Raw genomic sequence first — 22,276 nt, 5'->3', positions numbered from 1 at the left:
CCCGCCGGCCAAGCCCATACCTACTAGCAATCTCCCCCCACGCTCCGCACCCCCACCCCGGAAAGGCCCCATCTGCTCTCTCCATGGGCTTTTCTGTTCTGGACTTTTCATCTAACGAGAATCACAACCCATGGGACCTTTCTATGACTGGCCTCTGTTGCTCAGCATCCTGTTTCTTTTTAAGATTGTATTTATTTATCTTTAGAGGCGAAGGTAAGGAGAGAGGGAGAGAAATATCAATGTGTGGTTACCTCTCATGCATCCCCCGCTGGGAACTGGCCTGCAACCCAGGCATGTGCCCTGACTGGGAATCGAACTGCGATCCCTTAGTTCACAGGCCGGCGCTCAATCCACTGAGCTACACCAGCCAGGGTTAGCATCCTGTTTCTGAGGTTCACTTATGTTTAGCAGGAGTCAGCATGGCATTCCCTTTATGGCTGAGCAGTGTTCCACTTGGATGGACCACTTTTTGTTTGTCCATTCATCTGCTGGCAGGCCTCTGGGTTGTTTGTGCTCTGGGGGTCTTACAAATGCTGCCTCCGTGGGCATTAACACGCACGCTTTCGTGTGGACGTGCTTTCCTTGCTCTCGTGTGCAACCCCCAGGACCAGAACTGCTGGGCGGCATAGTACCTTCCTGTTTAACTTTTTGAGGAACTGCCAAACTGGTTTCCTCTCACGGATCGTCTGACTTACAACCTATATTACATTAATAAGTGTTTTTTAATGAAAATGAATTTAAAAAACCCTCAGTTAGGGGGCCCCCAGTGCTGTCTCTGGGGCATTGACCCAGGGCACGCTGCAGGGGACACGGTTCAGTGGGACCTTCTCTGCCTCGTCCCAGCCCCCGCACCTCAGAGCAGGGCCCGCCTGGCCCACCAGACTCACGTGGAAAGCCCGCCTGCCGGATCAGCTTCTTTTTGGACAGCACCTTCATCGCCTGTGGGAGAAAAGGCCCCATGTCCTGATTCAAGCGTGGAGGAGAGAGGGGCAGGGAGGGGGCGCTCCTTCCACTTCCAAGCTCTTGGCTCCCTGGTGGTTCGGGGACAATGTAGCGAGTGCCTTGTCACCAGAGGACATCAGAGAGCGGCAGGTTATACGGAGGTTGGACTCCCCCCAAGTCTCAAGGGGGCTCCAGGGCAGCTTCCCCAGCTGGGAGAGCACAAACCTTGGACTCAGCATCACTGAATCCAGACATGAGCAAGTTGGAGCGATGGGCACAGGACAGGTGTGGCTAGCTGCGTCACACACGGGAAAACTGAGGTTCAGCAGTTACGCCACTTGCCCAAGGTCAGGCCATTGGCACATGGGAGAGGCAGGATTTGAACCCACACTGGACTGATTCCAAAGCCTCGGCTCCGAGGGTCATTTGGGTCACTACTCCTGGTTCCTGGTGCTATGGAGGCTATAGAAACGGTAGCCCGGAGTAAGCCCATGAAACGTCTGCTGAATTCACTCATTCGTTCCTCCTTCCGGAGCCATCACCTCACCTCCTATGTCCCCATCTGTAAAGTGGGGACAGCATGTCCCTCCCAGCGCCCAACATGAACATGAGCCAACAAGAAAATGAGACAACAGCTAAGAAAACCTTGCGGGAAGCTGAGTGCTGGAAAGGAGGTCTCCTGCTTTGGACAGACCTGGGGGCAGGCAGCGGCGTGTGGATACTCACATAGTAGGTATTGTCATTTTCATTGTAGGCCAACTTGACCACACCGTAGGAGCCCTGGATGCAGGGAGATGACCACGACATACAGTCAGAAATTAGGATCTGCAAAATGAGGACCCTAACACAAGTCACAGCCTGGCAGCCCACCAAACAAGTCTCTCCTAGAGCTTTATTTTGTGGGATCTGTAGTTTTCAGAAAGTCTGAATTAGTTGCCAACGTTTAAAAACAGACAGACTGGATGTAAAAATCCAGGTTCCCAGCCTCAGGAAATCAGATGCTCTGACTACTGGACCCATAATCACGTCCGTACGTTGGTTTGCTAGAGATTCACTACCCTCTGCTCTCCGACCTAGTGTGCTTCAGGCACAGAGCCCTCATTTCCTTGTTAACAGTTGGCCACAGTCCTCACCACTCCCTACTATCACACCCAGCATGCTTTGCTCATTTATATTTGCATTTGCTCTCTATTGGCATGTGAGTTTTTAAAATTTTTATTCAGTGATTTTAGAGAGAGAGAAGAAAGGACAGAGAAAGACAGGGAGAGAGGGAAGAATGGAGAGAGGGAGAGAGCTAGAGAGAGAGAGAGAGACAGACATTAATTTTGATGTTCCACTTTTTTATGCATTCATTTATTGGTTAATTCTTGTAATGTGCCCTGGCTGGGGATCGAACCGGCAACTATGGTACATTGGGATGATGCTCTAACCAACTGAGCTACCCAGCCACGGCCTGGCATGTGAGTTCTGGACCCCTGTAATGATACTGCCCATTGGCTGAAACAAAAGCAAAAAAAACAGACGTGAGAGTAACTTAGGGGAGGAAAAAACTGACACTAATAAGGGCTGATGTAACTATCACCATAGTGATATGGGATTTCCCTCAACACTGTCAGTGCTTCTGCAGAAACGCATTAATATTATGACAAAAACAAAACGCATGGACCATTAATCACACAACCCTGCCCCGCCCTTGCCTCCAAGGCCTCCTCTCCCACTCCCAGCTCTAGGGGGCGCCCCCCAGTGTCCGAGACATCCCAGCCCAGAAAACACCAACCTTTCCAATTTCATCCTTCAGCGTGTACTGGTTCAGCTGCACACAGTCCTGGAGAGAAGCAGAAACACACGGAACAGGAACAGTAAGGCTGCAGCTAGAGAAATCTGTCACAAACGAAGCAGACACTGAAACCAGGACCCAAATCAAGAAAGAGGCCACTCCCCGCTTCCCAGAAGCATCCGCAGTCACAGATCCCTCTGCAGAGCGACCGGGGTCCTGACTTCTAACGGCAACTTCTATGCGTTGCAAAAAAGTAATTGAAAAGTACATAGTCTCCTAACACCCATTTTTTAAAGCTTGTTTCCATTGATACAAGTTTCACTTCAAATTAAACAAGTAATCCATGACCATGTTGTCCCGTAAAAAGGCAAAGTGGAGCAAGAAGCAACTGTGGGACCAAGGCTTCTGAGACGATACACAAAAAGTACAAACCCTAAAAGGCAACGAATCACGAACTGACGTCACCAAAATGAAAACTCTCCTTCTTCCAGATACTATCAAGGAACTGGAAGCTGCACGCTACAACCATGTGCAACACATACCCACTCTCAGACAAAGAACGGGGATCCGGAATCCATAAAGAACTCTTCCAACTCATTAATAAGAGGACAACCCAACTTATTTTTAAATGAACAAAAGATGTGGAAAGACGCTTCTCCAAAGAAGATGCAAATGATCAAGAAGCACGTGAGAAGGTGCTCAACATCACGAACCAAGGGCAAATATAAGTTAAAACGATTCCCAATAGACTAGTTAAAATCCCGAACACTGCCCAAAGAATTTGGGGCACACAGAGCCTGCACACACCGCTTGTGGGGATTTAACATGGTGCAGCCTCTCTGAAAAGCAGTTTGGCGATTTCTTAGCATGCACCTGTACTCCTGGGTATTTATTTACCCATGAGGACTGAAAACCCGTGTCCAGGCAAAGACGTGTGTACCAATGTCCTTAACAGCTTTATTTGTAAAAGTCAAAAACTGGGAACAACCCAAAAGTCCATCAACAGATAAATGGACAAACAAGCTGGGGCACATCAGAACAATGGAGGGTTTTTTTTTAAACTATTTTTTAAATTTATTTATAGAGAGAGAGGAAAGCAAGGAGAGAGGGAGAGAAACATCAATGTGTGGTTGCCTCTCGCACGCCCCCTACTGGGGACCTGGCCCCCAAACCAGGAACGTGCCCTGACTGGGAATCAACCAGCGACCCTTTGGCTCATAGGCAGGCACTCAATCCACTGAGCCACAGCAGCCAGGGCTGGAATTTTTGTTTTAATCCTCACCCGATTATTGACCTCAGAGAGAGGGGCAGAGAGGGAGAGAAACATGAAGTGAGAGACACGTGTCAATCAGTTGCTTCCCATACGTGCCCTGACAGAATCAAACCCGCCACCTTTTGGTGTAAAGGATGACGCTCCAACGGAGCCATAACAGCCAGGGCTAATTTTTTTTTTTAAACAATGGAATTCACTACCCTTGGCAATAAAGAGGAAGGAACCGCTGGTGTCAGCAGCAGCGCGGACAAGCCTCAACCGCATTATGCTGTGAAAGAAACTAAGCCATAAGGGTGCATGCCCAATGACTCGCCTATATAGAGTCCTGGGACCTGCAAACTAATCTGCAATGATTAAAATCGGGTGGGCAGTTATGTGGGGAGGGGGCGGGGGAGGGATGCGCCGCTGGGTGTACTGGAAAAGTCTGGGATCTGGACCGGGGTGACGGTCATACAGGTGTACAACTACACCGAACCTGAGCCTATCATACCCCTTGAAATATGTGCGGTTTACTGTACTTTAATTACACCTCGATACAGTCGGGGGATTGTCAGGCGGTACGACAAGAACACCTGGGAAAAGAAACACAGTAGAAAACAGAAGTTCACATGCTACACACACGCCCAGCATTTCCCTTGAATGTTCACCCCCACAAATTGAACCCTCCCCCCACTCCTGATGTCAGCCTGGTGTATAAGGTCCCTGGCCCTTCTCTATTAAAGGCGCATTTATGGGGCAGGGCAGGGGAGGAGTGAGTGGTGCCACACCAAACCATTTCTCCACTTCCTCTCACTGCAGAGAGCTGCGCGACACAGCACACGTGACCTGCAGCTCTGGCCTGCGGCCCCTGCTGCACCCAGCAGCTCGCAGAGCCCTCCCCTCACTGGTAGGCATTTCCGGTTGTTTGCAGCGTTTCTCTCCAGCGTTTCTTTCAGTCTGAGTGCTGGAGGGATGCGGCAGGCAGAGCAAGCGCTAGCCTAAGGGGTCTCCCCGCTTCCTACTCCAACCCTCACATGCTGCTGGGTCCACCTTCCAAAGGTCTGCTCTGTCCATGGAAGGCCCAGCTCACTGCGGCTTCCGGGGCCCGTCCTGACCCCACCGCCCGGCCCCAGAAGCCCTCTACAGCTCTGGCCTTGGCAGAGTTGCCTCGTTGCCCACCAAACACCAGTCTTCCCTTTCTTCCTCATAAATGGAAATCAGGAGAGGCAACAGCCTGCGCTGGCCAATGTCATTTCCCAGCCTCTCTTATAGCCAGTGGCTGCGTTGTGGCTCATGGGAAGGAGGCAGGAAGTTGCTGGTGGTGACCCCCTGTCAGAGGCCCCATACTCTGGCTCACTGAACCCCTGACCTCCCTTCCCCTCACCTCACGCCTTCCACCTCTGGGCCTTTTCTTTTTCTAAGATCTTATTTATTTATTTATAGAAAGAGGGGAAAAGAGAGAGGGAGGGAAACATCAATGTGTGGTTGCCTCTCATGTACCCCTTACACGAGCATGTGGCCTGACTGGGAATCGAACTGGCAACCCTTCGGTTCACAGGCTGGCTCTCAATCCCCTGAGCCACACCAGCCAGGACCACCTCTGGGCCTTTGCACGTGCTCTGCTCTTCCCCTGCAGTGGTCCTTCCTGTGTGTGCCCATCTCCAACTGTGGAAGTTCTACCTGACACTCAACCTGTAGTTAAATATCAGCCCCTTTCAAAAGCCATTCCCGACTTCCAAGCTCCTCCCCATTAAAATGCACTCATTCCTTCAGCAAATATTGTCACGCTCCTACTACATGCCAGGCCTTGTACAAGGCACAGGGGACACAAAGGTGAACTGGACCACGCCCTGCGGAGCTGACACCCCAGCTGGGGGGAGGCAGGCACTAAGCAACTAATCAAACACACGACACAATCAGATGGTGGTGAACACCCTGAAGCAATGTCCACAGGGCAACGGCACCGAGGGCCTGGGGGCTGACAGCTGCTTAGGGAGGGAGCCCGAGAGGCCTTCCAAAGGAGGTGACATTTAGGCTGAGAGTCCGACATCGGAAGGACATAACCTTGCAAAGATGGGAGAGATTCCAAGCAGAGGGGAGGGCAAAGATACAAGCCTGCATATCTGAAGATTTTCAGGAAGAGCAAATGGACAGAGGTCTGTGAATCAGGAGATGATACAGGAGAAAGTGGGGGAGCAGACCACCCAGCGCCCTGTGAACCCGGGTTTGGGGGGGCGGGGGTGTCTGAGTTCTGACCTACCTCCCAGAAGTTTACCATAAGGATTGAGTCAGAAATGCGCATACAGGGCGTGAGCACAGCACCTGGTTGAAACACCCTGCAAAGGCGGCCACCCCATAAGGCCTTGATGCCTCCACGACCCGCCACCCCCATTTCTGAGCCCAGGATGCAATTTCCAACCACCAGCACCTGCCCTTTGCTGGAGGCGGCTCTCTCCCGCCTCCAGAGGCCCTGCCCATATGCGGGGCAGGTCACCCACCCACAGCACCCCTCACCGGCGATGTGTGGAGTTGGTGAGAAAAGCCCAGCTCCCCACCCTCGTGTGGGATAACTCCGAGACCATTGTCTCCCTGCCTCCCCTGCTCCCCAGGCAGATGGAGCCCCCAAGCCCAGGGGTCACCGGCTCCATAACTGCATCCTTTGTTGATTTCCCTTCCCTTCCCTTCCCTCTCCACCCTCCCCAACTGGGTTTCCTGGGGTCACATCCCAAATCAGCTGGTGGCACCAGGAATGTTCTGGGGGAGCCTATCCAACGTGGAGACCCGGGCTCGGCTGCCACCGGTCGCGTACCTGCATACCAGTGATGGAAACACGGTGCGACTCCACCGTGGGCCGCCGGGGCAGCCGCGGCGAGGACTGTGGGGAGCCCACAGGCGAGGAGGGCTGGGCTGGCTGGATGCAGCGGCCATTCACGTCCAGCTGGGGCCGCTCCTGCAGCAACAGCTTGCAACTGGAGAGATGGGGCCGGGCCTGCGACCCGGCATCCAGGGGCACTTCTCCGCCATCGGCGTCCAGGTGTGCATCCCGGTCCAGGCCCTGGTCCCCGGCGCAGCCTGGCTCGCACTCGGTGACCACGATGAAGGACTCCATGCCCAGGCGGATGCTCAGGGACGAGAGGCCCCGCAGGGCCTCGCAGGGCTTCTGGCCTTGGCTGCTGCTGCCGCCCACGCCACGCAGGTCATTCTGGGGGGCGGCCCGGTCGCTGCTGGGCTGGCTAGAGACGCATGATGACATGGTGCGTGCGCGAACCTCATGGGATGCGGCCTTGCCGGGGCACTCCCCTCCGCCGCAGCGCCACCTACAGAGAGAGGAAGGGTCAGCGGCCCCGCCCGCTGCGGGGGCCTCGTTCCTCCCTGGGTGGACGTCCATCCCTAAAAATCTGGCAAAACCTGACCTCGGAGCCTATACAGAAACAAATATTCCACATTTCCTTGTTTTAAGTCTCTCTTCACACATATAACAAGAAACCAAAACGCAATTCCAAAAGGAACTAAGTATGACAAATCCCAAATCGGGGAGGGCATGCACACCTGCTACAGAGCAGGCAGCTATTTCCAGCTCCCGCCGGCTCTTGCTAAACCAGGATCTGGGCCGCTACCGCCCGGTCCTCCCCACCGCCCGGTCCTCCCCACCGCCCCACCCCCCCTTTTTTTTTTATCAAAAGAAGCCCTAAACCCAGAATGTTAGATGGGATCTCAAGATTACTTTTTAATTAGCCATTATCTCAAATATTTCTGAATGCTGGGCAGGCCCAAAGGACACTCCCGCCTGGTGACCTCTGGGCTGCATGACTTCGCCATGGCAACGATTCCAGCAGCACTTTCCAGTTTACAAAACATCTTCACATCAGCATAATCTCCAAAGAACCCCAAGTTGTTGGTTTGTTCTTAGAGCCCCACGGTGTAAGTGGGGAAACTGAGGCTTGAGGGATTTGTCCACGGTCTCCGAATGCAAGGCACATTGCCCGGCCGTTGGGTCTCCTTAGCCAGTGATCCTCAGCTGGGAGGTGGGGGTCAGGGGTCATATCAGACCAAGGACAGGCCCACAGACGGTGTGAGCCCGGATGGTCTGTGACATCTGGGGAGTCAGGCTTAGTTGGGCTGGTGCCTGCCAGAGACAAGGCAGACACAAGGCCCAAAATGAAGATATCAAACATCTTGGTGGTTCCTCAACAAATCTGAACGGAACCTGGCTGGCGTAGCTCAGTGGATTGAGCGCAGGCCTGCAAACCAGAGGATCACGGTTCAATCCCCAGCCAGGGCACAGGCCTGGGTTGCAGGCCAGTTCCCAGCAGGGGACACACGAGAGGCAACCATACATTGATATTTCTGTTGATAAGTCTGTTCCCAGGCCTATACCCAAACAGCAAGATTCACAACAGCCCAACAGGGAAACAGCCTCTGCGTCCATCAGCGGACGACAGGCAAGCGCAGCGTGGCTGGTCCACACGGGGGAATATGGTTCGGGCCCCAACAGGAAGGAGGCACCGACACGTGCCCCTGGTTAGATAAACTTCGAACATGTCACGCTCGGTGAAGGAAGCCAGACCCGAAGGTCACGTCTGTATGATTCTGTTCACACAAAATTCTCCCGACAGGCAAATGCACAGACAGAAAGTAGATCAGTGGTGGCCTAGGGCGGGGGAGGAGGTGGGCAGACGGAGCGACTGCCAACGGGGCCAGGGCTTTCTCCGGGGGATGAAAACGTTCTGGAAAATGTTCTGGAATTCACAGACAGACTGAATGGACTAGATGCCACTGAATGGTATAGAAGTGTTTTTAAATAGTTGATTTTGAAAAGATTGACTTGTCCCTTAGTCTGTCGATTCCTTCCGTCTCTGGGACAGAGCATTAACCTTCGGTTCCTGTGTTTGCACAAACTCTACTGGACAAATGTCACGGGCGCTGCTGGAATTCAGGGGGCACGTCGGCAGCTCCATGCCAATCACCACATCACCAGGGGGCTGAGGAAAGCGGTTTGCGGAATCAGTGACCTCTTGGTGACACGGGGTGGCAGTGAGGGGACAGAGAAGAATGTGAGGACAGGAGCGGAAAGCCAGTGCTCCCTGGAGGAATCGGATGAGGGGCAGACAGATGCCGCCTGCCTCCCAGAGACAGTCCTACCAAAAGCATTTTAGGAACAGCTTCTGTGTCAGGCAGCCCGGACCGTGACGCGGGCAGACAGGGTCCCTGCCCTCAAGGAGAGAGGAAAGGTCAGTGGAAAGGCACCAAGAAAATAGCCACAGTTGTCCCGGCCTGGACATGGGCACGATCTACAGATACAGCATTCGCAGTACAGGGACAACAAAGCCCAACCCCGGGACACGGTGTGGGCCACAGACTCAAATGGCCACGAAATGGTTTGGTGGGCCACACAACGTAGAACGTGGAATTACCACACGTCCCGGCGCGTCTTCCCCTAAGTGCACATGCTAAAAAGAAGTGGAAGCTGGGACTCAGGTACCTCCGCTCTCGCATTCACGGCAGCGTCGTTCACAGAAGCCAGAAGGCGGCAACAACCCTAGGGCCCGTCCACCGAGGATGGACAGGCAGAATGCGATCCCTCCACACACTGGGTTCTTCAGCCATGAAAAGGAGTGACGTTCTGCCATGTGCTACAAGTGAGATGAACCTTAAGGACATGCTGAGCAAAACAAGCTGGATGCTAAGAACAAGTACTACATGACCTCACCTCCGGGAGAGACCGGGAGCGGGCGAGTTCAGACACAGAGAGTGGAACGGAGGTCACTGGCAGCTGGTGGAGAGGGGACCGAGGGGTCATTGTTTAAGGGGGGCAGAGTTTCTGTCTGAGGTGACAAAAAAGTTCTGCAAGAAGGAGGGATAGTCACACAACACTGTGAATTTAACAAATGCCATTGAATCATATGCCTAAAAAGGTAAGTGTTGTGTGATGTACATTTTATAAAAAGTAAGGAAGTAATAGTAAAACTACAATGAAAACCTTTTTTTCCCCCCAACTATCAGATAGGCAAAGACAAGAAATGTAATAACAACGCTATTTTGGTGTGGCTCCAGGGAGTATGAAGGGGTACCATCCTTAAAAAAAAGTTTGGCAAAATCCCAAATGCACTTGCCCTTGACTTAGCAATTCCGCACCTGAGTATTCATCATACAGACAATCTCACACATTTAAAAAGTAACGCATGTACAAGATGCCCCGTTCAGTGTGACTTGGTTTGTTGGGCATCATCCTACAAACCTAAAGGTCGCCGGTTCGATTCCTGGTCAAGGCATATGCCTGGGTTGTAGGTTCAGCCCCGAGTGGGGGTTCATATAAGAAGCAACCAGCTAGTGTTTCTCTCCCTCTTTCTCCCTCCCTTTCTCTCTCTCTAAAAATAAATAATCTTTAAAAAATATTGTAAATACAAGTACAATGTTTCGTAGTGTGGTTTAAAAGGACCACCCATAGGGGACTGGATAAAGAAAATGAGGTACACGCATCCCAGGAGAAAACATGCATATATTTTAAAAGAGGTAATTCTATAAATTCTAATGTGAATTAGCTCCAAGACACACTGTTACATGGGGAAAAAAATTAGCCTGCTGCTGTTGGCCTCAGGGGAAAGACCTCACGTGTGCACAGAACTGCGTGTGCACAGCGTATTTCTGGAAAGGTACACCAGAAAATGGTAACTATGGCCTCAAGAGAAAACTACTGGTTTGCAGAACTGGGGAATCTAGGTAGAAAGGACTGACTTTTCACTGTATTTACCTTTACTTTAAAAGTGAAAATTCACCCTGGCTGGAGTGGTTCAGTGGATTGAGTGCCGCCCTGAGAATTGAAAGGTTGCCAGTTCGATTCCTGGTCAGGGCACATGCCTGGGTTGCAGACGAGGTCCTCAGTGCGGTGGGGACTGTGTGAAAGGCAACCTTCTTAAAAGAAAGAAGATAACTGGAGCCACCACAGGACTCAGGATGACAAGGCCTGGTGAGCCACCCACAGGGGGGCGGGGGCGGGGAGCAGCTGGCCCATCTCCTGTTCCCCTATCTGTCCTTCTGTAGCTGAGAGAGAAGTGCTGTGTTCCTGGCTTCCCCATCAGTGAGAAGACACCACTCAAGTTCAAAGTGCCCTATGGCCCCAGCTGCTGTCACTTTACATGTTCCTTTTATGGTCCAGGCATCCCAGGAGGGGGAAAGCAGGGCCCCTGAAGTTCGCCTGCTTGGACTCGCTATGGACAAGCAACGCGCCTCCCTCGGCCTCGGTGTTCTTCCCTGTGAAACGGGCGCCCGAACAACAAGCACAGGGCTAGTGAATGAACTACGCACTCTGCCTCCTGCCCGGTACACGGGTGAATACTCAGAAGGCTCCTCTTCCCACAAACACTTATTAAATGCCCACTCCCTGCCAGGCTGTGTTCCAGAATGTTCCTACGAGGTTCTGATGTCCAAGAGAGCCAGCCTGCTCCTGGGCGGCTTCCAGGGCCCCAGCAACCTGGGCCTGCCCACCCCGCGGCAGGGTAGTGGCCTCGGGCCCGTCCTCCGTCCCTGAGCCGCCTGACCCAGCTGCAGAGTTCCTGAAAAGAAAAGGCGCCTGGCAGCACCTGGGAGGTTAATGGAGGGTTTTTTTTTTCTTGCCAACAGAAGAACAATTGCTTATCGATCTCCACTCCAGGCCAAGGACACCAAGCCATCCACTCCCAGCAAAGCCGCTTTTAATCACTCTCCTTGGCATGCTGGCGCCTGGCCTGGCCTTGGCTCTTGAGGTCCGGAGGAGGGAGGAGCGGAGCTGCAGCCTGGCTGGGACTGCGGTGGGCGCTCTGTGCTGCGGGGGCGGGTGTGCCCTGGTTGCAGCAAAGGGAGTTCAGCCCTCAGGGCCTCGAGGCCACTGGTCTGCAGAGGCCTGGCAGGCTAGGGCCTGGCCACTCCACCTGACGGTAAGATCCTGTGGAGCCGCAGACCCTGTAAGGGACACAGGTCCTGTAAGGATCTAATGAAACCTATCAACTCTCCGCAAGAGAGAAAAGTTGTACAAAAAGAACACAGTTGGCATGAATAACAGCAACAGCTAACACCCAGCTGGGCGCTCATCACTCACCAAGCATGGCTAACTGCACGGCCAGGGCCCTCTAACCCACACTGGCCCCTGCGAGGGAGGGATGGCTGAGCGTGGCATTTCAGGGCCCCAGAGTAAGGCGGACCTTCCTGCAAAGATGCTTGGGTTGGACAAGATGCCAAAAGCTCTCTCTCCTGAGCCTCCTGCACGAACCCCGGGTCTTTCCCTGACCCTGAAAGCCTCCCCCAGCGCCCTTGGCCAGCAGCCCCAAGCTCCCCTCCCCTCCCCTCTCACAGGACAGCACAACCGAGCGACCAGACCAGGCCCTTCCTGGAGCAGATGGACCCGGGCTCGGGGCCAGGATGAGGGGAAGAGCTCCTTCCTCTGCCGGAAGCCAAGGGGCACAGGCCTGTCGGAAACACGCTCCCATTTCCTGGGGGCCAGTTCCAGCCTGCGCGTGCTCACCAAAGGCAGAGGCCAGCAAACAACAAAGGAGCCCAAAATACCTGCAAGGATCTAGCCGAGTCCAGGGGGCAACGGGCTTTCTGGGGCAACAGGCATGGCCAGCACAACCTCTCTGACATTGGGAAACCGAGGCCCAGGGAGGCCCTGAAGGAAAGTCACTCCACCAATGCATTCTTTCAACAAGTAATTATTGAGGACCTACTACGCATTGGATAAACAAACCAGACATGCTTTCTTAAAAGTAGGCACACAAATGACTCTGTAAGCACATGACGGAGGAAAAAAAAAACAGGAAATCTGAGAACATGGGGACCCACTTCAGGTCTGAATGGGAAGAGGAGGGTCAAGGAGGGTGTCACGTTGGGAAAATTATATTTAGGCTGAGAACCTCCAGGATGAGTAGGTGCTGAGGGGGCAGGAACTTGGTCCAAAGGAAAAAACAGCTTCTGAGAAGGGCTGGTGGCAAGTGGAGGGAACAGAAAAGCCGAGCGTGAGTGAGGTTGGTGGGGAGTGGGGTGGGATGCAGGGCACACGAGCTCTTGTAGAAGCATCCAGGGCAAAGCCACAGGGCCCCCACTCAGTGCCTGCTATGAGAATTGTGCCCCCTAAAAAAGAAATGTTAAAGAGTCCCAACCCCAGGACCTCAGAACGTGGCCAGCTCGCAGAGGGCCTTTACAGAGCAAATCAAGGTGGACGGAGGCCCTCGGAGTGGGTCTAATCCAATGGGTGTCCCTACAGAAAGGAAAGACTTGGACACGGAGACCCCCACGCAGGGAGAATGCCGTGAGAATGTGGGAGCGGAACCCACAAGCCAAGGAACACCCAAGGTGGCCAGCAAGCCACTGGACGCTGGGAGAGAGACACTTTGGAGCAGAGTTCCCCTCGTGGCCTCAGAAGGAACCAACCCTGCTGACACCTTGGTGTCAGCACATCTGGCCTCCAGGAGGGATGGCCAATCTGTGTCTGGTGCGTAGGCCACCCGGTCTGTGGTCCTTTGCCATGGCAGCCCTAGCACACCAACACAGCTCCCCACCCAACCTGAGGGGACTCTGGCTGCCCCTGAGGCCACCTCTCAACATCACTACCCCCTTGAGCACACACAGTCAGCAACCTATGAGCGCATAAGTAAGTGAAACAAGGAAGTGATGCTTCTCTCTCTCTAAAGAATCAACACATTAAAAAATTTTTTTTAACTATTTGAATAACATGCCAACATCTTAGAGCCAAGAGAGTTCAGATAAAAATCAAATTTCAGAGCTGTTGAAGAAAGGGACGCTCTGACGGCTCCAGCCAGCACTGTCCCGGACCACCTGGCTACAGTTCCGGCCAGCCTGCCCGTCCTCACCACGTCCCCCTGCCCATACCACGTCCCCCATCCTGCCCCCAGCAAGGGCAGGCTGAACACCAAGGACAAGCTGAGGGCCGCATCCAGCGTCCCACGCCCTCCCCTCTGCGACAAGTTGTGACCTAACCCCCCACCCCCACCAGCCCTGCCCTGAGACACACTAGGTCCTGCAGGTCCCTGCTCCAACCCATGTTGTCTTCCCCGTGAGAAGGCGGCCCAGCAGGTTTGATCGTTTGCCCACAGTTCACACAGTGGGACTGGGCAGAGCTAAAACTGGTCTGAGTTTTCAGGAAGGGACTAAGAGTGATTGGTACAGGCTTGCCATGTCCACACGCTCCGTCTGGAATGAAGGCCTGGGTGGGCCGAAACCTCTAATAAAGGGGAGCACATAGCTCAGTCTCCTGCCTTCCTGAGCCCACGACCTGGATGACAGGGGACCAAGCCAAGGCAGTGTCTCTCGGTGCTCAGGGAGAAGTGCACAGCGTTTGCGCAGACACACGGATGTGACTTCACTTAGGGGAGCCGTGGCTTTGCCTTTCTTCACTGCTGAACTCCAGGATGCAGAACTTTCTAGAGTATTACTGGCACTCAATAAATGTGGACCAGAGGTCATTGTTTGCCTCCTCCATCCCAAGGCCGCTCAGAAAATCAGAAGCTTTCCTCAGCCGGCCTGCACTCCGAGCTCCTTTGGTCTGACAACAGCTGCCTGAGTTACAAAATCCCGCCACGTGAAAGGAGACTCTGTGAGCCTGTCTGCACCACCAGCTCAGGGGTTTCCACGTGACTCCGGCCTGGTCACCTGGGCATCGACTGCTCAGATGAAGTGATTGACTCAACAGTAGCTGTGCGACCCACGTCAGTCTACCAAGTCTTATTTTATGACTTTTGTATTAGCATTAAGGAAAAAGAATGTCTCTTTCTGCGGAACTTAGAGCAATGAGCGCATACTCTAGAGTTACCAGGGGCTGGGGAGTACTCTGCCTTAGAATGAAGCTGACAGAGAAGGAAGAGAGTGAAAGATGCAGAACTGAGATCAGAGACGTTGTCTGGACACCTGGGTCCAGCCATGCCTGAAGCCCATCTATCCCAGGAGTGTTTACATGAATCGGTAAATTCCCATTTTTGCTTAAGTTTGTCTGCCATCGGTTTCCTGTCACAGCCAAGCCTCCTGACTGACAGGAGACATGGGGCCGACCCACAGAACAGCTTCTGCACTGAGCTCCCTGCCAGGCGACCAATCAGCTCCCTGCACGTTAAGACTCCCAGCCAGGCCAGACCACCAGGCAGCTTTCACCTTGTCAGAATGGCAGAAACCGGAAGTTCAAAGTCTGTCTGTCTGTCTGTCTGTCTGTCTCTCCTTTCAGTCTTAAAGAAAGAAAATCAAGAATGGGGAAGGGTCGATGAACAGGACAGAGGAAAAGAAAGAAAACAGCACTTTTTTCAATTTTTGACCTTTTGATTTTACAGCAGGGGTGTCAAACTCATTTTCACTGGGGGCCACATCAGCCTCGTGGTTGCCTTCAAAGGGCCGAATGTAATTTGAGGACTCTATAAATGTAACTACTCCTTAACTAAGGGCAAGGAGCTCAGTGCTGCTGCCGGGTAGAAACAGCGCCAGGCTGGATAAAACAAGGTGGAGGGCCGGATTCGGCCCATGGGCCTTGTGTTTGCCACCTGTGTTTTAGAGAGAGAGGGAGAGAAAGAAAAAGAAACACAGATTTGTTGTCCCCCTTTAGTGATGCATTCACTGATTGCTTCTTGTGTGTGCCCGGACTGGGGATCAAACCTTGAAACGCAACCTTGGCCCTTCAGGGCCTAACTAGCACGTTCGGCCAGAGTCGCGCATCACGGAAGCAGCGGCCTGGTAGCAGTGGGTGCAGTAACGGCGACGGCCAGCCCTCTTTCGTGCGTGCCCGGCCCCAGGCACTATCCTAAGCACACTGTCACCCCAACTTTATGAATCAGGTGCTGTTACCGTGCTTATTCCACTGGTGAGGAAACTGAGGCACAGTGGGTCTGAGTGACTTGCCCACAGTCGCACGGCGCCTTTGGGAGAGCACCGGTGTGAAATGAAAGGCTCCCGGAGAGGCAGAACTTGGTGATCAGGCGCACATCCCCTCTCTCCTTAGCCGTGTCACCTTGGGGACCTACCTCGCAGGCCCCTGCACCCAGCAAACACTCCCCAAATGGAAGCTGTTGAGTAGAAAGCTCTGCTTCACTAGCCCCACCACCCTAACTTCACTCTTTTCATCTTCCAGCTGTTGTCCACATGCACCGCTCTTCCACAAAGTTAAAGAGTAACATAAGGACACCACCATTTCACACCCTGGCTCACTTGCACCAGAAGAACCTGCCCGCTCTCCCAGCCTTCAGTCGAGACCAGCACACGGGGGCTGCTGGTGTGGTCCTGAGGCCCAGGGACACGGGGCGACCTCCCTGAGAGAACAGAGTGGTTCTGAGCTGGGCCAGACAAGGACCTGGCTCCCCAACACCTGCAGCCCGCACTCCCGGCAGCCTAGATGCTCACAGAGCAACAAGCTCAGTGGTGTTAAGAGCTACCAGGCGGCTACTGCCCAGTCAACGGTGCAGCCCCGTGAGGAGGGACCCCCATCACACAGCCGGATATCTAGAGACAGGTGTGAACCTGTGGCCTCGAAGACGAGGAAGCGTGACTGCAGGGATGGGGGGAATCTGGAAAGGGCGGTCGGAACAACCTTATTTCCTTCCTCTCTGTCCACTGAGTCCCTTCCAATCTTTCACTGAATGGAACGAAATGGCAAGGATACCACTGGAACTGCAATTTGTAACAAAAAGAGATTTTGACTCTAACACTTTCCTGCTTAGCAAATCGGAGACAGAGGGGGCCAACTCAGAGCCCAAAGGCATCCACAGGCACCCTCGCCTTGCCCACCCACGGCCATCCTCCCTCCCTCTGCCCTGCCTTAGAGGGTGAGGCTCAGTCTAGCTCTCCCTCTCTCCCCCTTCCCAGCCTCCAGCACAAAGCAACCCCAGCCCCGGGCAAAGAGGCACGAGGAGCAACTGGGGGGTGGTGTCCAGCCCTGTCCCCCACACCTGGACCCAGAATATGGGAGAATTGTCTGTAGTGGAACTAAAGGAAATCTCTCTCCCCCAGAGGCATTGAAGGCAAAATCCTGGAGTACCTTTAGGAAGGCCTAAGGGAGGTACGTGCCTCTCCCCCCACACCCTGCCCCCCAACTCAAACCTCTGGTTCCCCCCTTAAACTCCTGCAGAGGGTACCCCGCAGGGCCCCCCTCCCACTCACTTCCTACCTTGTGTCCTGGCCACAAAGACTTCAGCTTCCCAGTGCCCCCACCTCCCACTTCCTTACGGTGGAGGGGGGGCGTGGAGGGGGGGCGGGCATCCCTCTCTCCCCTCCAAGTTGTGATTAGCATTTCCCTCTCTCCCACTGCCATCTACGAACTATTTACAGAAACCAACAGGAGAAAGAGAGACAACACAAAAATAGTTTCAGGATGGGGTGGGGGTGCGAGCGCCACAGGCTTTTGGAATTTTCTTTCTCTCCTTTTCAAAAGGGAATCGTTTATCTTCTCCAAAGCATTCCCCCACAGTTCACAGACCACTCACCTGGGAGCTCCTGGGAGACAGGGACCAAGCCCCCACATTGCTCAGTTCCCAGGGCAGAGCCTGTCACCAGCCCCCAAAAGTATGGGTTCAAGGAGAGCTCACGGGGGTTAAGAGACAGTGCCCAGCTCTGCCCCCTTCCTGCCACCTCGGGGGGCCTCCTTCCAGCCTTCCAAACACACGAGCCAGTCAACAATACAAAACTTTGGCTCTTCCCTGAGCTTAAAATGTTTCATAATTGAAAAAAAAAATCAGCAGCAACACTACAAACCAAAAACATTGGCTAAAATCATTCCTTCCCCATTTTGGTCACTAACATCACCCAGCAGGGAATGCCAGAGCAGGGGGTGGGTCCTTCCTGCCAAGTCTCACCGCATTGGCCTCCTTCCTCCTCTCACGCCTCCTCCCACCCCCTGCCTGCACCCCTGCCCCACCCCCATTTTGTTCAGGAAGGGATCCAATCAGGGAAGATGGAAAACATACTCATTCAAACTCTTATTTTTTCAGAGAGCAAAACCATTCAGAAATTATTTCCACACACAACCTCCTGGAGGTGGTGGCATCCACTCTGAGAAAAGGGGCCTCCCTAGCCAGCAGGAGTCAGCTCCGGGACACTGGAGAGCCCGTCAAGACACCACACAGACCCAGGGAGCCCTGGGCCTTGACTTTCTCATCCGTGAAATGGAGCCAGCACGGCCCCCCGGTGTGGGTGGCTGCGGAGTGGACCTTCTGTACGAACGTGCCCTGCGCACAGCCTGGCTCACAGTCCAGGCTCTGAAAAGAGCCCCGCGGTTGAACAGGAGGGGCTGAGGGGCTGGTGTTTCATGGGCTTCCTGCCAGCTCGGTGCCCAGGACGCTCAGTCCCTCAAGTGGACCTCAGGAGAGACTGAGCTGACTCCACGCCTGGCCGTGGGGTGAGGGCATGATCTACCCACTGAGGCCTTCTGTACTTCGTGTACTGAAAACACACCTAGAAAAGTGTTACAAAATACACACCAGGGACATCACACGGGAAACTACAACTAACAAATCATGGCGACTGGAAAGAATGGACATAAATGAAATCAAAAGCCCCCAAAAATGACATCTGTGGGACCCCCGGGCATTGCCCTGGCGTTGGTGGGCTTGGACGGGAGTGAGGATTCCTGGGGAGGAGCAGGTGGGGTGAAGTTAAGGTGGTCCCCAAAACCTCGCTCCAGGAAGCTGGCCCCCAGTTGATTTCAGAGAATCTTCCTTCCATCACCCTCTCCCTGCAAACAGAGTGACAAAACCATGTCCTGCCCTGGCTGGGTGGCTCAGTTGGTGAGCGCATCATTCTGATCAGTCAGGGATGCAGGTTTGATCCCCGGTCAGAGCACGCACAAGGATCAACCAATGAACGCACAAATACGTGGAACAACACATCAATATTTCTCTCTTTCTCTCTCTCAAATCAATACTTTTTTTAAAAGTATTAAAAACAAGTGTTTAAAATAATGTCTTACGCCCAGCGGTTTATTAATTGCGGGGCTGCAGAAGCAAAGGAATGAAGTGGCCTTAAGAAGCCCTTAGGGTAGAAACAACCAAAGTGCCCAGCGACAGATGAATGGATAAGCCAGACACACAGAGGAGCCAGACACAAAAGGTGCCCTATCACTAACAGGTCGGGAGGGTGAGCCGCGCAGCCTGAAAGGAGAAAAGTCCACGCCACTGGGGATTTTCACGGCAGCACAGGCAAAGTGGAGCCAGGCTCTCCAGCCCAGTCCAGAGAGAGCAGCTATTAGGGAAGCAAAACATCTGCAAAAATAGCAGTACAGGGCCCTCTGACCCAAAGGAAAATCTCAAACAGCGTTTGCCCCAAACCTTCAGGATCGGGAGAGGAAATGGGAACCACATGCTACCCAAAGCCACAGGAAGGCGGCGTGCCAGGGAGACAGTCCCCAGTGACCTGAGCACGTTACTGCGCTTCTCTGAGCCCTCCCATCAAATGAATTCATGGCAGAATAAGGGTGACTCCGTGGTCCGCATTAAAATCTGAGCCCACCCCTGGCTGGTGTGGCTCAGTGGGCTGGGCGTTACCCCACAAAGCAAAAGGTGGCTAGTTCGATCCCTGGTCAGGGCGCATGCCTGGGTTGTGGGTTTGGTCCCCAGTCAAGTGACGTTTCTCTCCATCTCTTTCTCCCTCCCTTCCCCTCTCTCTAAAAATAAATACATAGATAAAATCTGAGCCCAAATGCCTTGAAAATAGGCTTGACCTACCCCACCTGGCCCATCCCTTCCTCCTGGGAGAGAGGCCTCCCCACCCACCAGCCCATCTTGGATCTGGACTCAAGCGCTCCACGCTCCACGAGACTGCAGGAAGTTTCCCCTGCGGGGTCAACCCGTTCTATCTCCCTCCCTTCCACTCCCCATCCAAACTCCACTTTTTAGCCCACTCTTCAAGGCTCAGCACAAATAACACCTCTTTCGGGGAACCTCCTTGACTGACGCCAGGCAGCCTCCCTGCTCTCTGCTCCCTTCATTCCCACAGCACTTATTCCTCCTGGTGTTTCTCAGCAGGGCCCCTCCTGGTGTCAAGGGCCGGCCAGGGCTTCACTGCATCTGCAGAAGACCTGGTCTGCTTGCAGGACAGCTGGCATCCCTGGCTCCTGCCCACCCAAAGCCAGGAGAGCTCAGCATCATTTTGACAACTGGAGTCGCCTCCACACTTTTCCAAACACTCCCCGGGAGGTGGGGCCGCCCCTGATGAGAGCTACTGCATAGTTATCAGTAAATATATTTGGCTACCAGACCATTAACCACCCGGGAGCAAAACAAACCTCAGCTGACCAGCATCACCATGTCCACTTGCATCTGTGTCCTCCAGGTTTAGTAAACAAAGGACTCCTCAAGAGGCTGGGGTCAGGGGCACTTGCAAGGGTCCCTGCTCTAGAACAAGTGGCAAAACGTGCAAAGGCTTGAGGACCTGACACACCTGGATTGGCTGTGTGACCCTGGGCAAGTTATTTAACCTCTCTGAGCCCGGCCATACATGGAGCCAACTCCTAGCAACACTGCAGGATTATTTCAAGCCTCAATCTCCTCATCTGGAGAATGGGGATAAAAATCACAGCCTCGTAGGATACATTCAGGCATGAAATGAGATAATGCATGCAACCCACAGCACAGCACTTAGGAGCTCATCTAAGGGTGGCTGGTTTTTGTTTTAAAAAACAAAAACTCTCGCTACAAATGGCTGCTCTGTACCTAGGAAGGGTCTGTGAGCAGCAACCTAAATGGAGGGTCCGGGCTCACGCAGAAGCCTGCATAGCATATGTGCATGCACTGTTTGTTCTTAAACTGCATGTTTCGGGGGGAGGAGGGGTCTAACCTCCCCCCAAGCCCTCCTCTTCCTGTGGCCCCTGCCTCCCCCCAGGAACAAGGATGCCTATGAGGACAAAGAGCCCGGAGAGGGGCGCAGTAAATGACTGCACAGTTCCAGGGCACGTGAAGTTTCTGTCCCTAGGGCCGAGGGGACTATGGGGCTGAGAAAGGCAAAAGTTGCCTCGAAGCAGGTGGACCCTGCATGTCCCAGCCCGAGACCAGCACGCCCCTCTCTTGCGGACAGCACTGAGTTTCTGGCCCCTCCCAACGCCATCCCCCTGCCCCAACCTTCAGGGTAGAGGGGGTCGGAGGGGCTGAGGTGCACCGTCTTCGGCGGGCACAGAGAACCGCCAGGACGGCTGGCAGAGCTGTGAAAACACCCTACTTCCCTAACTGGGCAGTGCAGGGGGTGAGAAGCCAGAAAAAGCTCAAGGCGGGAGCGGGAGGCACCCCGGGCACCAAGACCCAATGCTGAGTGGGGCCGGGCCCAGCATCCCCGAGTCTCTGCAGGCACAGCGAGCCTGCTGCGGCCCCGGGGTGAATTTAGGTCAAGAGGACGGAGCCAGTGAGGTTCTGGCAGAAAGACTCGGGGGCTGGGGGCGGCGGGAGGCGGAGGCCAGCGACCAACTGAGGAAAGGCAACGCCTGGGGTCCTGCCGCCTGGTGTCCAACCTCCCAGGGCCTGCGTTTGCCCCCAAGACCAGAGGGGTGCGGGGGTGGGGTGCTCCGAGTCCGTGGGCCCTCTCCTCCCCTGCGTGCTCCAGCTCCCCCCACCTGTCACACGTGAGGGGGTGGGCCTAGGCCGCCTCCAAAATCCTGGGCTGCCCGGGCCCCCAGTGACCTCAGTTCCAAACTCTGGGACCGCCCCTGCCACCGGGGGCCGGGCGCGGTCCCGCCGAGAGGCCACCCCAGGCCCGGGAGCTCAAAGGATGCAGAGGAAGGGGCGCCAGGAATCTCGCCCCCACGTGGCGGGGCGCGGGGCGGCGCACGTGGGGTCCCCTCGGTGGAGGGAGCTCAGGACCGGCCTCAGGGCTTTGTCTGCAAACGCGGCAGTGGTTCCCCCGCCTGGAGAGGCGGAGGGCGCCGGGGATGCAGTGGCTGCGTCCCCAGCCGGCGACTCGGGTCCCGCCAGCTCACCTGGGCTCCGCGCTGCCGCCTCCCTTGTTCTGTGTCCCCGGATCGGCTCGGCTCCGTTCGGCTCGGCCCCTGCGGGCGCGCTGGGGGCGGGGGCCGGAGGTGCCGCCCGGGTCCCGGCTCGGGCGCGACGCCGCCGCGGGCTGCGCGGGGATTGGCCGCGGCCGATGAAACCCGGGCGCAGAGCCGGCCCCGCCCGCGTCCGCCGCGCGTCGCTCGGCGCGTCCCCGCCGCTTGGCCAGGCGCCGGGGAGGGCGGGGAGGCGGGAGCCCGCGGAGGCGAAAGTAACGGCGAGGCGGAGAGAAAGAAGAAGAAAGGGGAGGAGGCGGCGCGAGGTGCTCGGGGGGTGCGGCCGGGGCGGGAGGGGGTGGGAGGAGGCGGCGGA

At 54.7% G+C, this 22,276-nt stretch overlaps 1 protein-coding gene across 5 annotated transcripts in view; it reads right to left on the bottom strand.

Moving 5' to 3' along the window:
* CAMKK2 (calcium/calmodulin dependent protein kinase kinase 2) overlaps positions 1–22,276 on the bottom strand; it is a 45,620-nt gene that overhangs the window by 22,650 nt on the left and 694 nt on the right. For 3 of the 5 annotated variants that reach the window (XM_037052062.1, XM_037052063.1, XM_037052064.1), the window contains exons 1-5: positions 21,895–21,965; positions 6,781–7,288; positions 2,720–2,767; positions 1,669–1,722; positions 888–939 (exon numbers count right to left, since the gene is read on the bottom strand). In XM_037052062.1, the coding sequence (XP_036907957.1) occupies positions 888–939; positions 1,669–1,722; positions 2,720–2,767; positions 6,781–7,224 (598 nt within the window). In that variant the 5' untranslated portion in view covers positions 7,225–7,288; positions 21,895–21,965. Of the gene's footprint in view, positions 1–887; positions 940–1,668; positions 1,723–2,719; positions 2,768–6,780; positions 7,289–21,894; positions 22,153–22,276 lie in introns of those variants that run through there. The other 2 variants (XM_037052061.1, XM_037052060.1) reach the window with 2 other exon arrangements.

Source organism: Sturnira hondurensis, unplaced genomic scaffold (genome assembly GCF_014824575.4).
Source record: "Sturnira hondurensis isolate 20B ecotype Veracruz unplaced genomic scaffold, ASM1482457v3 Scaffold0007406, whole genome shotgun sequence".
Classification (NCBI taxonomy): domain Eukaryota; kingdom Metazoa; phylum Chordata; class Mammalia; order Chiroptera; family Phyllostomidae; genus Sturnira; species Sturnira hondurensis.
The sequence above is the reverse complement of the archived record's forward strand: the minus strand, read 5'-3'. Positions and strand labels throughout refer to the sequence as shown.